Source organism: Caenorhabditis briggsae, assembly GCF_000004555.2.
Source record: "Caenorhabditis briggsae complete genome, chrV, whole genome shotgun sequence".
NCBI lineage: Eukaryota > Metazoa > Nematoda > Chromadorea > Rhabditida > Rhabditidae > Caenorhabditis > Caenorhabditis briggsae.
The window spans coordinates 14040971-14058885 of NC_013488.2; the positions used below are offsets into that span (position 1 = coordinate 14040971).

General features: G+C 37.6%; 4 protein-coding genes across 4 annotated transcripts in view; 2 read left to right on the top strand and 2 right to left on the bottom strand.

The window, feature by feature from the left end:
* Nucleotides 1–4131, top strand: part of CBG19432 — a gene marked incomplete at both ends in the record, with an annotated part of 6295 nt that extends 2164 nt beyond the window's left edge. Inside the window, one exon of the mRNA XM_002637630.1 lies at nucleotides 3986–4131. Within this exon, the coding sequence (XP_002637676.1) occupies nucleotides 3986–4131 (146 nt within the window). The remainder of the gene's footprint in view (nucleotides 1–3985) is intronic.
* CBG19433 lies at nucleotides 3033–4175 on the bottom strand (the record flags this gene model as incomplete). Its single annotated transcript, XM_002637631.1, has 2 exons — nucleotides 3033–3946; nucleotides 4166–4175. 2 exons carry the CDS (start codon nucleotides 4173–4175, stop codon nucleotides 3033–3035), a joined length of 924 nt encoding a protein of 307 aa, XP_002637677.1.
* A 228-nt stretch (nucleotides 4176–4403) lies between these two features.
* CBG19434 lies at nucleotides 4404–6187 on the top strand (the record flags this gene model as incomplete). Its single annotated transcript, XM_002637632.1, has 4 exons — nucleotides 4404–4512; nucleotides 4661–4797; nucleotides 5973–6117; nucleotides 6168–6187. The coding sequence occupies 4 exons, from the start codon at nucleotides 4404–4406 to the stop codon at nucleotides 6185–6187; spliced, it is 411 nt and encodes a 136-aa protein (XP_002637678.1).
* A 798-nt stretch (nucleotides 6188–6985) lies between these two features.
* On the bottom strand, nucleotides 6986–8083 carry CBG19435 (the record flags this gene model as incomplete). The annotated part of the gene is made up of 3 exons (XM_002637633.1): nucleotides 6986–7368; nucleotides 7420–7854; nucleotides 7900–8083. Coding segments are annotated over 3 exons (1002 nt in total), but the record flags the coding sequence as incomplete, so codon positions are not given.
* Nucleotides 8084–17915: the final 9832 nt, after the last annotated feature.

Below are 17915 nucleotides of genomic sequence, written 5' to 3' on the forward strand. Positions count from 1 at the left end.
CGAATGGAAATTGAACCAAAATGTCTGTATTCTGAAATAGAACAAAAACCTTTTTTCTTCGTTTTCCTTCCTCGTTTCCTTCTCCCACCCCCGTACCACGTCAAATGATGAGACAAAACAAAGAAGGAGATGTTGAGAAGAATAGGTTCAACATATATTGAAGAGATGAGTTTTTCAAGTGATCCCCATTTTCTTACCTCTTGTAGACTGATATTCGTCAGAATCGCCTCCATCGTCGCCATTTTCAGATACGATGATCAATGACGACGACGAAGGATGGTGATGAAGTAGAAGAAAAAGAAGAAGACGTTGACGATTTCAGATTCTCGTGATGACAGACTGAATGCCTCGGGCAATCTGCAAAACTCATTCAATTAGAATAGGCGAAAATAAGTGGGGGAGAAAGAATAGGAACGAAAGGGGAATTCGAGGGATCTAGAACGGCAAAGTTTGGTAGCAGAAAAGAAAAAAATTGTAATACCTGTAATAGAAGAGCCCCCTAACTTTTAACTTTGACCCAATTCATCTCGGTTCATCTAAAAGATATGGAAAAAAATTGTCAACGGATAAATTGTTTATCATAATATTTTATTTGTTGACACTTTTTTTGTTGATAACTCTCTTTTTGTTGATAACGACGGAGATAATTGACCTCAAATTTGACAAGGATCCCTTCTTTTTTCGTGGGGGTCTCTGAGGGGGCCTTTCAATTAGAGGGGGCACATTCATTTTTTGCGGCGCCGCTGAGGAGAGCACTTCTATTAGAGGGACATCAATTTTACGGGAAAATTTTATTGACTGGATTTCAACTGAGAAATAACATAAAATCGACAAAAAAACGACAAAAAGTTTAGAAAGGTATATTAGGTGTGCAAAAATTATACTATCATAGGTTATCATAGTATCAGAAGTGTTTTGTCAGTTGTCACATTTTTATATCTCTTACACAAACCGAGATAATTGAGCCCAAACTTGGTTTGACGGTAAAAAGAAGTACATGTTTTAAAATTGAGGTCTATCATTCAAGATTTCAAATTTCCATGAAGTTGAACAAACTGAATATGTAGTTCCGTTTCTGATAAAGAACATCATCTTCATTTTTTTTCATTTAGGCTCATTTCATTTCCGGAAAGCTCAAAATGCGATTAGGGAAGGCTTGTGCCCATTTCCTTGGCCACCAAATGCACTTAACGGCAAAAAAAGAACAGCGATACATGAAAAAAGGAAATAAAGGAAAATGAGCCCTCGATTTGGTGTAGATTTGTTTCTGTAGATGTTGCTTTTGGGGCCGAAGAAGGAGAAGGATAAAACAAAAAGATAATTGGGGAAAGGAGAAGAAGAAAAGAAAGAAAACGGGAGGATAGGTCATTTGCATAGATTAACGGGTTGATTTTAAACGGGCCAGATTTATTGAGGGCAGGAGGAGAGGAAAAAAAAGAAATACGGGAGCAACATGTGGATGCGTTGATTTTTGATTCAGGAATAGGAAGGAAGAAGGATAGAGAGGCGAAAGACTGATGAATGAGAATAAAGAAGAAGAGGACTGGAATTGATTGTTTTATTTGAAACCAACATGTAAGCTAGAGAGCTTGTACAGTAACTACCGTAATTCGTCTACAAGGAGCCCACCGAAATAGTCAACTTTGAGCTCAATTATCTCGATTTCTGTGATAGATATCAAAAAATTGTAAACATATGAAATATTGGTAATATTATGATAAATAATTTATCAGTTTACCGATTTTTGATACCTTTTACAGGAATCGAGATAATTGTGTTCAATGTTGGGAGGCTTCTATTAGATGGAATATGGTACTACAAAAATAAAGGGTAGTTCGAAATTGCTAAGGCTTCGCCTTCTGAACGTAATCGACTAAAAAGGGACTAAAACTTTAAATTCCCGTCTGTTAACTTCAATTTTTGGTTTACCTCAAGAACACCGTCGGTATTTTAAAAAAGTAAAACCTGTAATAGCAGAGCCTCCGCAGTGTAAAGTTTGAGCTCAATTATCTCGACTCCTATAAGAAAAGATATTCATAATGTGTCAACTAATAAAACATTTCTGATATCATAAGATAACAAAAAAATTATCAGTTGGCAACTTTTTTGTATCTCTGATAGAAGCCGATATTAATTGGGCCAAAGTTAGTGGGCCCTTCTATTGCAGGTTATGGTATGTTTTGCCGAAATCTGTCGATAGGCTTGATTATCTAATTCAGTTTTAAACCTTCATTTATTTGTTTATTTCTTTTTAGTTGATTCTAAAAACAAAACTCAAGGAAGTTTATTTTGTAGTCTTTTCCAATTCTCTCTCTCTCCCTCTCTCTCTCTCTTTCTTCTTTTTTATGACGCTGAAATATGCAATATATGGAATGTCCGTTGAAGTGCATTAAAAGGAGCTCAATATGACTCTCATTTTTCGTCGGAAATAAAAATTCTACAAGAAAGTGGAAAATTCAAACAGCTCCTTTTCCCTTTTCGTCATCTTTTTATACATCTTTTTCATGACCGATATCCATTTTTCACTTAAAAATTCAAAGAAAAAGAAAAAAGAAAGCGAACGTGAAGTTCCAGAATTTTAGATGAATTTATTCAGACGGAAGAAGGGAACGACACGTTTTGAGGAGAAGAAGAAAAAGAAGGAATTTCATATTTCAATATCCTTGATACTTGCAAAAACCTCTTCGTTTATACGAGAACGAAAATCTACTTTGGGTGAGGGACAGGGAAATTAGTGAGGAGAAAATATGAATGCGTTGCTGTACTTTTGACGGATTACTGTATTTTTAAGATTCTGAGATTTCAAATTCTGAGAAACTGATTTTCTGAGATTTTGAGATTTTGATATTTTAAGATTCTGGGATTCTGAGATTCTGGAATCCTAAGATTCTAATATTCTAAGATTCTGAGATTCTGAGATTTTGAGATTCTGAGATTCTGAGATTCTAAAATTCTGAGATTCTGAGATTCTGGAATTCCGAGATTCTCAAATTTAGAGATTCTGAGAATCTGAGGTTTTTAAATTCTAAGATTTAAAGATTCTGAGATTCGGAGATTCGGAGACTCTGAGATTCGGAGATTCGGAGATTCGGAGATTCTGAGATTCTGAGATTCTGAGATTTTGAGATTTGAAGATTTGGAGATTCTGAAATCCTGAGATTCTGAGATTCTAAAATTTTGAGATTCTGAGATTCTGGAATTCCGAGATTCTCAAATTTAGAGATTCTGAGAATCTGAGGTTTTAAAATTCTAAGATTTAAAGATTCTGAGATCCTAAGATTCTGAGATTCGGAGATTCGGAGACTCTGAGATTCGGAGATTCGGAGATTCTGAGATTCTGAGATTCTGAGATTCTGAGATTTTGAGATTTGAAGATTTGGAGATTCTGAAATCCTGAGATTCTGAGATTCTAAAATTCTGAGATTCTGAGATTCTGGAATTCCGAGATTCTCAAATTTAGAGATTCTGAGAATCTGAGGTTTTAAAATTCTAAGATTTAAAGATTCTGAGATCCTAAGATTCTGAGATTCGGAGATTCGGAGACTCTGAGATTCGGAGATTCGGAGATTCTGAGATTCTGAGATTCTGAGATTCTGAGATTTTGAGATTTGAAGATTTGGAGATTCTGAAATCCTGAGATTCTGAGATTCTAAAATTCTGAGATTCTGAGATTCTGGAATTCCGAGATTCTCAAATTTAGAGATTCTGAGAATCTGAGGTTTTAAAATTCTAAGATTTAAAGATTCTGAGATCCTAAGATTCTGAGATTCGGAGATTCGGAGACTCTGAGATTCGGAGATTCGGAGATTCTGAGATTCTGAGATTCTGAGATTCTGAGATTCTGAGATTCTGAGATTTTGAGATTTGAAGATTTGGAGATTCTGAAATCCTGAGATTCTGAGATTTCCAAAATTTTCAGATTCTGAGATTTTAGAATTCTGAGGTTCTGAAATTTTATGATTCTCTCAAAATTTCAGAATTGCAGAATCTAAAAGTTTCAGAATATCAGAATCATCTTATCTTACTTTAGTTTTTTGTTTATCTTTCTGTAGCTTTTTTCTAACTGTGTCTGATAACCTTACTGTAACTTTTAACAAATCTTACTGTATTTTCCTAAACGTTCTTCAATAAATTTTTCGTCATAAAATTTGTGGGCATTTTGTACCTAGATTCATTATAAAGCCTTTACCCTATCACTATTCATGATTTGTTTATATCTAAACCAGAATTATAACAAGGCTCTAGCTCAGAAAAAAACCCTCGAAGAATAAAAACATCTCAAAGAAGAAAACGAAAATTAATAAATGAAAACTGGGAGCTCTATCCTGGTGCACCAATGATTCCATTTCCTTCTTCTTCCTCCTGACTCCACCCAAAAAAAAGAATAGTCATTTCCTTTCAGAATGTCTAATTCATCTCTTCGTTCGGATTGTTCGTCTTCTTCTGCCGAAAGCCTATCACTTCCACCACTTGGTCCAGTGGCTCAAAAGAAACCGATTCAGTACATTGGGGGTAAGTGGGAAGGGTAATGGGGTGTGTAGGAGTCAATTTGAGACGACGAATCGGTTCTTCTGGATCTAATTGAGTCATCAAATGACTATACTATTTTACTCATTCCTTTTACAAAAGAGCCACGCCCTTGGGACGAGTAATTTTTCAGGTTCCGTCAAAGTCGACAAAGAGAAGGTTGCTGAATGGACGAACAAAATTGGAAGACTGTTCGGAACTTACGAGTTGAGACAGAATGTAACTCATCTCCATATGCAATTGATTCCAGCGATTCATACATTGAACAAGGTAGAGGCATGAAAAAGTGGGAAACCACAAGAGGGAACGAACACAGGTCCTGGGCGCGCATACGCATAATGGATGGGCGACGGAGGACGCGCCGATGAATTGGGTACAGGGAAAGGGCGCCGGTATGGGGCATATACGGGGCATATGGGGCACACCGCCGCCGCAAAGCATCTCCTCGCCTGGCTTGCTGGCACTCGATGAAATGAACTAAAACGTTGGTTGGGGGTTCCTAGAAGTATCAGTTAAGTTCTATTGTGATGCGATTTTGTTCAGGTCTTCCGATTTCGTACTTTTCCTTTATTATTCCATATTCTTTTATATATTGAACGACATATTACTGATTTTTCGAAACTCAATGTTTTTGTTTTGAAAAAGATATATGGCAGTTTCTATTTAAATTTGATATGCAAATTCATATTTTAAAAATACAATCAAAAACAGAAGAAAATGGGAAAAAATCGCTAAAAATTGTTTTGCTTTCATTTCAAAAAATATGTCTCACTTTCACTTTTTTGAAATTGCATGAAAAATTGAAAATTTTTATAATTTACACTTTGTAATTATTGCATACTTACCAACTTACCTTTTACTCCACCTGAAAATACGATTTTTACAATAATTACAAAGTGAAATCAAAAAATCTCAATATCACCTATTTTGGCGAAAAACTTCGCAATTAACGAGTGAAAGACATGTTTCTGCAAGAATTCAGCGATTTTTTATTCTGCCATAACTCTTTTTCACAAAAAACATCGAAGGAATAATCGAAAAACCAGAAATGTAGGCTCGAATTGACGAAAAATTGACAAAGTTGCTGGTGTGGATTTACGGTAAACAATGCGCGCATCCGGGATTTCGGAGTGTTGTTGTCGGCCTACCGTATCAGACCCATATCGCACACATCGCCCACCCACCTAGAATCCATCTAGGATACGCGCGCATTCGGAACACTCGATTCAGCCTCTCCCGCATCGCACACATATGAGACTCATCGCAGCTCGTTGTTCGCGATATGTGTCAAACGGACTTCTAGAGGATCGCATATGGATCGGGTCCTTTATGCGCATCATTGCCCAGGAACTGTGAACCCCTGACTTTGTGCGCAAGCCGCCACACCACATCCCCTACACCACACCGGCAACTTCTACACTGTTCAGATTTTGATTATATTTCAGGCATCGAAGTTCGCAAGTGAGAAGTTGAAGAAGGAGATGAAGCAACTCGTCGAACAATACATCGTTTTGGCTGTGGCGTGTGAGCAAATTTTGGAAAAAATGGAAAAGAAGGATGAGCATTACAATATTGAAGATGTTCCAGATGGTTCGATTCTTCTGTATCGAAATTTAGTTAATTTTTTTTTCAAATTTCAGCCATTATTCCGAAGTCGTGACGTTCGAGACAAGGATGAGCAATTGAGGGATTTATGTGTTCCGACTTGTCATTAAAAATATGATATTTGTTGATTTTTTTGTATTTTGATTTGAAATTTTTTTTTCCTGATGTCTTCCTGACTGTCCCATGGGTTAGGTAACCAGTTCCGAGTGATAGTTGAACTCATGATCTGTAGGAATTATCACATTCTTTGATACGTTCGAAAATAGATACATAAATAGGGACAAGAATTCGGAACATAAGAATGAGTCTGAAAATCAACTTCTTGAAAAGAAAGAAGAATTGACTGAAAATGCATTTTGGGGGAAATTAAGGCAGACAAAAATGATGAAGGGAGTGATGAGCGGGTTGGTTTCAAAGGCAGAGAAGAAAACAGGAAAAAAGGGGAAGATGGTTCATAAATACACATACAGTGACAATGCGGAACGGAAAAAAACGCCTCTAATATATAAGATGAAGCCGTTTTACGAAAGAAGAGGCAAGAAAACGCCAAAAACACTATCCGATGTTACACAAGAAAACCATTTGAGTTGGAGGATGGAAGGGGGGAGAGAAAAGAGCAATGAATGAACATTTTATACACTGATTTTTGATACCTCGAATGAAGAAATTTAAACGCAAATTGGGAGGAAATTTGAAGGTAGGGGGAAGTAATCTGACGGTAGATAAGGTAGAATGATAGAAGATGCGACGAGGATGACGGTTTCAGCAAAGTTTCAATGAAAGGACGACTCCTCGACGATGAACCTGAAAAATCTCAAAGATAAGTAGCAAAAAATTGAAAAACATACCTTTTCTAGCATTCAGAATACGTTGGCTTTGCGAGTCCGTTACTTGTAGCCCCGTTAGTGGTACTAGCTCTGCCGATGTTGGAAGCAGCTGAGGCAGGAATCACAGTCGCAGTTCCAGTAGGAGCCGTTTGTTGTGTTCCATTAATAGTTGCTTTGATAGTATTCCAGAAGCGGAAGATCGGTGGAGAGTTGCTGCGCGATTTCTTTTCATTTGAGTATGATGAAGGAGTTTGAACAATCAGATCGTCATAATCGAGAGTATCACAGGAGGAAGCAGAAGAAGAAGAAGAGGATGGAGACATACAGATACGATCCGAGTTCGATGAGGTAGCTGACATCATAATGCTTCCGTTTGCGGTACGGTTATCAATGATAGTTGTGCGAGAGTCTGAAAACACTCATTGTTTTGATTTGTTGTTTTTCAAGCTCTCGCCAGTACCGTTCAGCGATCGAACTACAAGCTTCTCTGTTGCTTCTTCTGCAGAATCCACAGATCCTCTTTTCTTTTCATCAACCGATGCTTGAAGTACAATTGGGGTGAGCCATTCTTGTGGAATGCATTTCTCAAGGAAAGGAATACTTCCGCTCAAGTTAGCCAAACGATTAATCCATCCTGGAATCTCTTTTCCGGTCAGAGCACGAGCCAGAACTGCGCTGAAGTGATTGCAGTTTCGAGATATCAGATGGTACCGATCTCCACGGAAGTCCTCTCCGAGTGCTTTGATCAATCTACGAACATCTGTTGTGCTATGTTCTGTCTCTCCGACGACAATCGACTCTTTGAATTTGAATGTTTCTCCGAGCTCTTCGGCGTCTTGTGGCGAGTTCTCAAAGACTCCAGAAAATTGATACGGGTGACCTCCATATGCGTATTCTGAATGAAGAATTTGCAATAGTGAAGTACAGTTATACGACTTACCAACTCCAAAAATCTCGATACCCGAATGGAAAATGCCGACGCCGATGTTGGATGCGTAGTCATTGAGCCAGTACATATCATAGACATTGAGCCGGACAACTGTTTTTCTTTTAGCGGTTCCCATCGCTTCCATTGTGCTAGTGGGCGAGTAGAGGCAACCGAATGCCGAGTATAACAAGTCAGTGCTGAAAATAGAGGAACGATTTTTCAAAATATATTGGAAGAAAATGATGATAGGGGGAAGAGAGGCAGAAAAAAAATATGTGAGGATGAGAAGCATGTTTAAGCCAGTGAGAACGTCATCGTGAGAGGATTATCCCGAAATTGGCAGTGAAAACAAAAAATAGCAAGGAAGCGATTCCAGTCAACTTCAGCTGGAACAAGATAATGTAGGGAAGCGAATCGGTGAAGCGAGAGCAAGAAGGGAAGCCACCAAATTTAGAGCTATAAGTGACAAGAGTAAACAAATAAGATTTATTGCACTTTATCTTGCAAAATTAAACTTATCGAAAAAAAAGGAAAGTCTAAAATGTTTCAGTTGCAGTTACGTTCCAACGAGTCAAACAACTGAAATGGGGACTATAGAAAAAGCAGAAAAAGGATGAAGGGGACGATGAGTGCTCTCCAGAAAATAAGCACAAACAAAGAAAAAAAAATGAGTCTCTTTTCTGCTTCTACTATGAATAATTTGTTGTCGGCACGGCACCTCATTCATTCCTCTTATTCTAACATAATTTTCAGTTATTAAATCTTCTTTTTCAAAAATGTTGCCGATGACGTTTTGAAGAAAATCTATTTTTACTGCTTCTCAACGGAAGAAAGTCGACTAAACAAGGTCAACGATCAAGAATGTGGGCTCAAGAAAAAAGAACGATTATTATGTGAGTTGTCGTTTTGGGTAGTAGATACACGCACATCGGAAGAGAGAAGAATGGGGCACTCGCAGTAGACATCATCTCACATTCACTCGAAACGTTTGACAACCATAATAAACAGAGTAGACAGTTATTTTAAACGAACGAATGTCAGGAAGAATTACCCGGAATGAAATGAATCTCTTTTTACTGAAAGAAAGATGGATGAGAAATACTTTAGGAAAGTGGGGTCATAAATTATGTGAATCCAGGTGGGCGGCTAGGCGACTTTTTGCCGTCGTCGTCGCATTTGAAATTCGAATAGAAGAATGCGAGTAAGTCAGTCAAAACTGGCTGACAGTCGAAAACCAAAGGTCACACTTTACATTTAAAAATATCAATCATATGATTTTATATCATTCGAAATCGAAAAAAAAACGGTGTTAATTTTAAGAAATGTCATCTGAATTTTAATTGAGAAGGCTGTCATTAGATTCTAAATGGGAAACCTGCCGGAAATTAACTGCTCTGTACGTTTCTGGGCAGGAAAAGCCAGGTCGTGTGCTCTAACCTCCTTGACACCCAGAGGGCAATTGACTCCGCCTTCTCTTTTCCATTCCCAACTACAAATGTCATTTTGAATGTACACACCCTCAACTGTCTGTGAACACTAATACTCATCTCTTTCTTCACAAAGTTTGCCTTCTCTCAGAACCTATCGAAAGAAATTCCAGTCTCACGTGCAAGCCAGGCAGTATGGCAAACACGTCCGCGCGGTAGAAAGAGATTTCCGCGCTTGCCTCCCCATCTCGCTGGTTTTCTCTTTCTCTTCAGCTTCTTCCTTCAAGGTCGGCGCAGTCTCTCGGATCTCACGGAAAGGGCGCAAATATTTACAAAAGCTTCACGTTTTCTCCGTGTACAGGGCGAATCGGAAGGGAAAAGGATGGCAGCAGCAGTGTTGCTGATGCCTCTACTTCTGCAAGAGCACCGAATTGCACAATGCGGATAGGGGAGCCAGGGTTACGGAAAGAGCACCACGCAACTGGAAAGTGTGCGGGGGGTAACAAGCTGAGGAAACATAAAGAGGCGAACGGTATACTTTAAAACTATCGGAAACATGATCAGATGGGGAATGAATAACGTTTTGAATCGAGTGAAAAATGAAATCAGTTGATCAACTGAATGCTTTCGCAATATTAGACTTTTTCCCTTCTTTTCGCAACGAAACGTTATGCGTCAGGAACGTAAAATAGTGGTTAGTCACCAAAAGTTGGTCGGGAATGCCGACTGGGAATTTAAGAATGTTCCAGATATGAAACGCATTGAGAAGTGGATGAGTGCGAAAGTAGACGGAAAAGGCATTGGCAGGATTATATCTGAGACGACATCTTCTGCCAACAGAGAGAAAAGAGAGAGAGAGATGGCTAATTATGTTTATGCCATCCTGTAGCTGAACGAAGCAAAATGGGAAGAAGCGAGAGAAGAGGGAAATGAGACATTTGAATGCAACGATCAGCTGTACCAGAAGAGGATTACTGCTTACTGCCGAAAACGAAGGACTGGTTGGATAACTTGAGAGCCTCTCAAGGACGGAAGGAATGAGAAAAAAAAGAAGACAGGTGCAGGACATGAAGAAGATGATGACTTTGAGAATAAAGCGATCAAAGAAATACTACTTTCTAGTACTAGTTAGAAGAAAAAAAGCACAATCATATGCATGAATCAGTCGGAAGACAGCATTGGAAGGGGCCAACTGCTGAAGAAGAAGAAGAAGCAAACACAGACACTCGTCAGTCACTCGAGAAGAGAGCATTCTGCACCAGAATTTGTATATTTCCGGCAATGAAAACCAAGCCAGTGAGAGTAGTGGACCATCACTCATTTCAAAGCTTTTTGCTATATACGCTACGTTAACTTTTTCTCGCTAACTTTTCTTGGAAGGAAGACCAAGTTGTAAGCGAAGGGAATGGATGGGAAATCTCTCTACACTTATCTCTATTCGTGTTCAAGAAGTCTCTTGGGACATTCATGCCAAAAAGTTTCCGAAATGGGTTCAGCGAAAAAACTATTTTATAATCTCGTTCGAAGTCTTGGGAACCGATTGCAAGCAGTTACAGTGTGAAGAACTAGTAGTGAGTAATAAAAAACAATAGAATCTATGGACTGGGTGCAAACAGCTAAAAAAGAATAACAACTGTATAGAGGTGGAAGAGAGAAATCGAAGAGAAAGATGATCAATTGGTAAACAAACAATAAAAAGATGTCAAGCAACTGATAAAATCGAAATTTCGAATCAGGAAGAAGCAAAGGATAAAATGAAGAAAACGAGCAAGGTCTAAACACTTGACAGGCCAGACAGGAAGAAAGGTTCAGGAATGCTCTCGTTTGAACCCAACTTGATGCTGCCTCACAGCGCTTTTTGCCCCTTTTCCTCGCCTTTCCCACCGGAAGCGCAATATCGAGAGAGCACGGCGATCGGGGAGACGCAGAGAAGCAGACGAGCACTCGTCGCCACACGCGCGTCTCCCCAGAACTGTACGCTCCTCTCAGATTTGAATCGATTGCGATGAGAAAGTAAATGGAGACATGACAGTATTGGGGGAAAACTAGTAAATAGGTGAAGGTATTCCGATTGTTATGAAAAAAAACCCGGAATGATGACGATAGTCATGTGTAATAGTTGAGAAAAGAGAGCGTTGGGAAGAGGACCACGGACTGCCCCAGCAATTCAGCTCATGTTACTCTAGTGGACCTTGCGGAATGTGAGGAACATCGAAGAGAGACACTGGAGGCATGAGAGAATGAGAATGAAAGAAGCGGAACGAATATGCCCACCGATTTACTTGCAATTTAACGACTATGAAGAAGAGACATTGGAGTGACAGAAGTTGACGAATTGGAAAAAAAACGTTAACTGAAAAATTTTGTCACATGATTTCAGAGCGATAGACTTGAATTTGAGTAGGTCGGGGAGAAAATAAGAATAAGAAAAAGAAGACGAAGAAAGAGAAAAGAAACAATAAATGAAGACTTCTTCCCCATTTACTCCTCCATGGGGCTTTTCTTTTCTCGCTGATTCAATTAAATGGCGCTTCCGTTTCACTACTGCTACACTCTCGTAGCTCATTTTCGAAAAAATCTTTACAAAGAAATCTGGGAAAAGTGAGGGATCGAATTTCGATAATACAGAGGAAGCTAAAAATATACAGACGCTGAAAAAACCTCCGAAAGGATATATTCTAGATTTACGAATTTTGAAAATTTCGAATATTTCTGGTCTGAATGTGACAGTGTAACAACGGAAAAAAAAGCAGGAAAACGAACAGTGAGGTGGTATCATACAAAACCAGAAACGAGATAAAAATCTTTGCCAATTGAATTTTCTCATACACGAAAAGAGTTTTTTGAACGAAAAATGGTTGAAGAGAGTAAAAGTGACCAGAAAATCTTACAGCATGAGTGAGAGAGATTCGGAGGACTCTCGAGTCGGAAATGAACAATTTCCTTGCGTTTCTTGGATGTTGGTGGAAAGAAATTCGGCGGAAAGTTGTGTGCATCGTACGCAAGCACTGAAACTGACGCGCAACTGAATGTCGAGAATTTCGAGCCATAAATTGGGTTATGAAATATTCAGTGGCGCACATGACTAAAATTCTGGAATGTTCGATAAAAAAGAATAGAGAAAAAGAAAACAAGGACCTTCTTATTTAAAGACAATCAGCCAGATGTTTTTTGAAGCTCGCATAAAATTAGCGCAGACAATTGTGGCTCCAAAAAAAGGACCCATTGAAATGCTAACAATGTTCCGCCTATTCAAATGCATTGACCGAGAAATTTCGAAAGTCGCTTCTTCAAGAAACAATGAATGTGAGATGGGAAACATTGAATATAAGTACCGGTCAGTTTTGAATAACTGCGAAGTGGGTCAAAGAACTAGGAAATGTTCCTGTTGCTAGAGAAGAAATTTGGTTTTTTTTGAATTAGAATAGAACATAGTGAGAATACAAACGAAGAGATATTAGAATACAGAAACAAAAAAAGAACTACAGATCAACCAAGAATATATTCATCCAAATTTAATAAAGCTCACCAGATTGTCATTGCTGTCCTGGTATTTTCTTCTTCTTGTTTTTAAGTCATTTGGAGGAGAAGCCGTAATACGAATCTGAAATGAAACAGTTAAAATAGTAGGGATAGAATTGAGGAATACGCATAGTTTCGCATCGAACAACATTATAATCCCTATGCGATTCCGATAGGTTGAACCGATTCTCGTTAATAACAAAAACGAGGTGTGTTCAATCAATTGGATATGGTATAGATGGAATAAATGATTTTGAATATCTTTGGCCAAGATAAAAGAGAAATATTCTAGGTCAAGAAGATATGGCATATAAGCTAAAAAAGCCTGTATAGAGGAAAGAAAATAAATTGGATTCCGATTCTTCTTCATATTTTAATTTTCTAGGGCCCGGGGATATCTAATTAGCAAAAAAGAGATAGGGAAGAGTGGAACTCCTTTCATATAAAATGTATCCTTCATTAATTTTTAGGAAATTGCTAAAGACTCAATCAAGACAATTTATCACAGTTGGAGTGTTCGAAATCGTATGAAACTTGAATTTCAGAATAATTATAAGAAAACTATTCAAAAATATTGATTTAGTGAAACTCTGAGAAAGCTATAGCTATTTTTCAAATAATTCAAATTGGAAGATGTACTAGACCAATTTTCAACTGAATTCGGCTGAAAATCATGTTAAAGTTTCCGTATTCAAAGCAAAGAATTGTTTTTTAAAATTATATTTATTTTCAAAATTACAGTAATCTCGTGGGAATGCGAGGAATTTCAAAAAATCACAATTTTCATTCATTATCAAACTACCGCAATAATTTAAAAGGACCGTCAACTTTGAGCCCAAATATCTCGGTTCCTGTAAAAGATATAAAAAAGTTCTAACTGATAAATTATTTATCATAATATCAAAAATAGTTCATCAGTTTACTACTTTTTGATACCTTTTGCAGGATATAAGATATATTGGGCTCAAAGTGGACGGTTTGGGGGGGGGGGGGGGAATTCTATTTGAGTGTTTACGGTATGTTATCGTAGACCATTTCAGACTAAGTTTTTCTAAAAATCATGATAACCTAACTGTTCTCAAGCATCTTAATGTTTTCAATATCAAAGTTACAGTAATCTTGAGACAGACAGTAACCTTGAGACAGATCATCATTAAACTATATCAAAAACTTTCAGTACAATCGACTTCCTAGAACTTCACACCTTTTCACCAAAATGTCATTTCAAAACAAATCGGAACAAAATCAAAGAATCAGATGGTCACTCTCTCTTTCCAAAGAACATATCATCATCATCATAAACCACATGTGTCGTCGCATTGGCAGCTCGTAATATGCTCTCCCATATTGAAACATGATACGAGTGGCCGCTGCGTCCAGTGGTCCTTCTAGTCGTTTTGCATCAAAACAACGGGTTGTAACTCGTCTTCTTTCATTTTATCCGCTTCATTCCGCATCGTCTTATTCTTCCGGAAAAGAGCCCCGAAACGTCGCCTATTTTCCACTTTCATTTCCTCTTACAGAACAGATAAAACCAGGCGACTAGAGAAAAAGAGAGAAGGGCAGAGTCTAATTAAATCGCCCCCAGCGGCTATTTCTTCGTTCGTTCGTTCGTTTTCTCTCTTTGTTAAAAGGCTTCTCGAAATAAGTATATGAGAATGGCTATGTGAACATTCTCTTCATTATCATCTCATATGACATCGATTCCGCTTTTGCCACGAAGGCGGTTGGTATGGGAATTTACATACCGTTCCCATGTATTTTGCCATGATTCTCATCTATATTCTTTTTCAAAATTTTTGTTAGTTTCTCATTCTGGGCCTGAATAAGACTGATGTTGCAAGACTACTGTATCTGGACTATGCCATCAAAAATTTATTATTTGGAATTTTCAGTATGAAAATGTTTATGGCTTCATGTTAAAGTTTATGTCTTGCACCCTATAATTTCATTTCTCCTAAAGTCTTGTAGCATATGATTTTTTGCATTCGAAAAATTGATCCATTTTCCTTTTTCCTTTTCCCATTTTCACAATAGAAACGATAAAATTTTGATTGTTTAAAGAACACTGTAACAGAAGGGCCACCGTCAACTTTAACCTCAATTATCTCAGTCCTTATAAGAGATATCAAAAATGTGTCAACTGATAAAATGTTTTTGATATCATGATAAACAATATATCAGTTGACAACTTTTTCATATCTTTGACCGGAACCCAAATAAATTGGCTCAAAATGAAAAGTAAGAGTGCCCTTCTATTACTGGTTTCACGGCAATTTTAAAATCATAACACAATGTTCTACATCCAAAAAGACATTTTGCCATCTACATCCTTTGACGTCTTCTCGTTTTGCAGCCCGTCCATCTCATCTCATTCCAAAATAATGGCTTCTAACTTGGTACCACTTGGTCTTCCGAACCCTTTTTCAATAATTCATGTTTAGTCTCTTTCAATTCCTTTTTCAGTCTTCTTCTCCTTATCCATCTTCTTCTTTTTCTTCTTCCTCACTCACAATTCATCCCATTTATCAGACGGGATGTCTTCCCGAATCCGACGTCGTGGAGCACTTCTTCGACGGCGAAGTACAACGAAAATGTGTGATATCAGTATGGCAAGAGTAACTAATGAAGACAAAGATCAACAGTTTTCGGTGAGTGTTCGGAATTTGAAGAATGTAGAAATTGGGGAAAGGGGAAGTTTATAGTTATTGGGGAAGGTCTGGTGGGCGAAGTCGTAAAATGAAACTAAAAAAGGTGTAAATCAACAAAAGAAGGAAGTGGTGGAAAGATCGGATAAAGGTGTGATGTCTGACTATTTGAAAAAAATAGTCTGATTAGACTGAGGGCAAGTTTTAACATTTCATAGATATTGTACAATTTTGAAAATATACAATTTACGAAAAAAAAACAATATGCAAAACATACAAAACATAATTTCTGATACAATTTTGAAAATATGGAATTTTTGAAGAAGCATACTCACTGAACTCACTCGAAAATTGTAGTCCTCATTTGTGAAGAATCAGCTTTCCAAATGAAACGCTCCGAAAATTTCAGAAAGTTGAGTTATAGAATTACCGTAACACCTGTATTAGAGGGGCCCCACACTGTTAAGTTTGAGCTTAATTATCTCACTTCCTACACGAGTTATCAAAAACGTCAACTGACAACATTTAAGGAAATTATGCTTAACATTTTATCAGTGAACACATTTTCGATATCTTGAATAGGAATGGAGAGAAATTAGATCAAACTTGACAGTGGGGCAGTCCTTCTATTACAGGCTTTACGGTATCTTTTTTCAGAAACTTCATTCTGTCCCACAATTTCCAAACTTACATTAATCGTGAATGATATTTTTAAATAAATTTCACTAATTTCCTTTTATTATCGATAATCACTAAATAGGTTAAACCCTATATCGTTTAGTTTCGCTTGGGCTACAAACTGAAAGACAAAGAATCGTTAACATACTTTTACTTTTCAACACCGCCAGCCGTTTTCAAATTCTCAGATGTTTTCGACTTGATTTTCTCTCCCTAAAACATGATTCTATTTGCTTTATCTTAACACACTTTTGAGAGCGCAAATGTTCGAAAAAGGATCAATAGAGAGATTGGAGTGTTATGAGCGCTTGCCATGGCTTTTCCTTGACTTTGCAAATATTCTTTAGATTTTTGTACTTTTTGGAGCTTTTAAATGTTCAAGCTGGCCATTGCTTTAGATCAGGGCCTCATGGTTACCGCAAAATCTTTAATAAAAGAGCCCCTAACTTCGAACTTTGAGCCATTTGATCTCGGATCTTATCAAAGATATAAAAAGTTGTAAACTGAAAGACGGTGTATCATAATATCAAAAAAATTTTATCAGTCGGTGTATTGTGGATATCTTTTATAGAAACCGAAATAAATTGTCTCTCAGCTGACAGTATGGGGGCCTATTTATCAGGTTATACGGTATGCTTCAAGATATTTGTTTCTAATAATCCTTATGCAGTTCATACAGTCTTTCTTTTACAACCTGTGCCGTCTAATTATACCCTCTCATCATCTTCATCCTTTTTCAAATTCCATACTATCCCACACCTGTTATTTCTCTTATCCCCTCCTTCCTCTGTCTATTGTCTCTCTTTCCGGCCACTTCCTTTACCTGCTTCTTCATCAACCTTATAACGACCATCTTCTTCCCGAATGGTGCTCGTTTTTCTGTTACGTTCTATATCATAATCCTTGCACAGTCTGTCTCTTCTTCTTCTTTTTCTTCTTCCTCTGCTCAAGCAGTGTCCAGTATGTTTGCTCTCGCGCCCCGGAGCAAGTGCGCACTGCTCTTCCGACCACGAACCACACCTCCAAATTCGAGAAAAGAAAGAAAATAAAGTGTCTCCCGTGTTTTTTGTCCTAATCGATCTGGGGGAACTCCTCCCTTTCTCACAACACACAATGTTTTTGAGTCTGGGAGAAACGTCGGAGGCCGGCCGTTCGGTCATTTGACACCTTTGCATAGGCATCGCTTCGTATCATTCTTTCACTTTTTGTTACTCTTAAACTAAACTATTGAAAGCTGGCAGAGAAATACGATTCCCTTCTCTTTTGAATTATTCGTTTTGTTTTCTATGTCGACCCCTCAAATTCTACTGTTCATCAGCACCAGATTATCCAAAAATCTACTCGAGACTCACTTTCGCTGAAAAACTTGTTCACCTCTAGTTCTGAAGTGTTTTCATGATGGTGAATAGTTTTAAATGTAGCAAAATTTTGTATTATGTAGTATCTTTATTCGATATTCAAATCTAAATAGAAATACAATGTTTTCATAGTAGCCCACCGAAACCGTCAATTTGGAGCCTAATTATCCTTATTCCTGTGAAAAATATCAAAAATGTGTCAACTGATAAATTATTTATCATAATATCTCCAATATTTCATCTGTTGACAGATTTTTGAAATCTCTCGTGGGAACCGAGATAATTGAGCTCAAAATTGACGATTTGACCAAACTTTCGAAACTGATTTTAAAAACCAAAATCAGTTTGAATGAAAATTTCTGATAAATATCCAAGGATTGAATCTACTTTTTTTA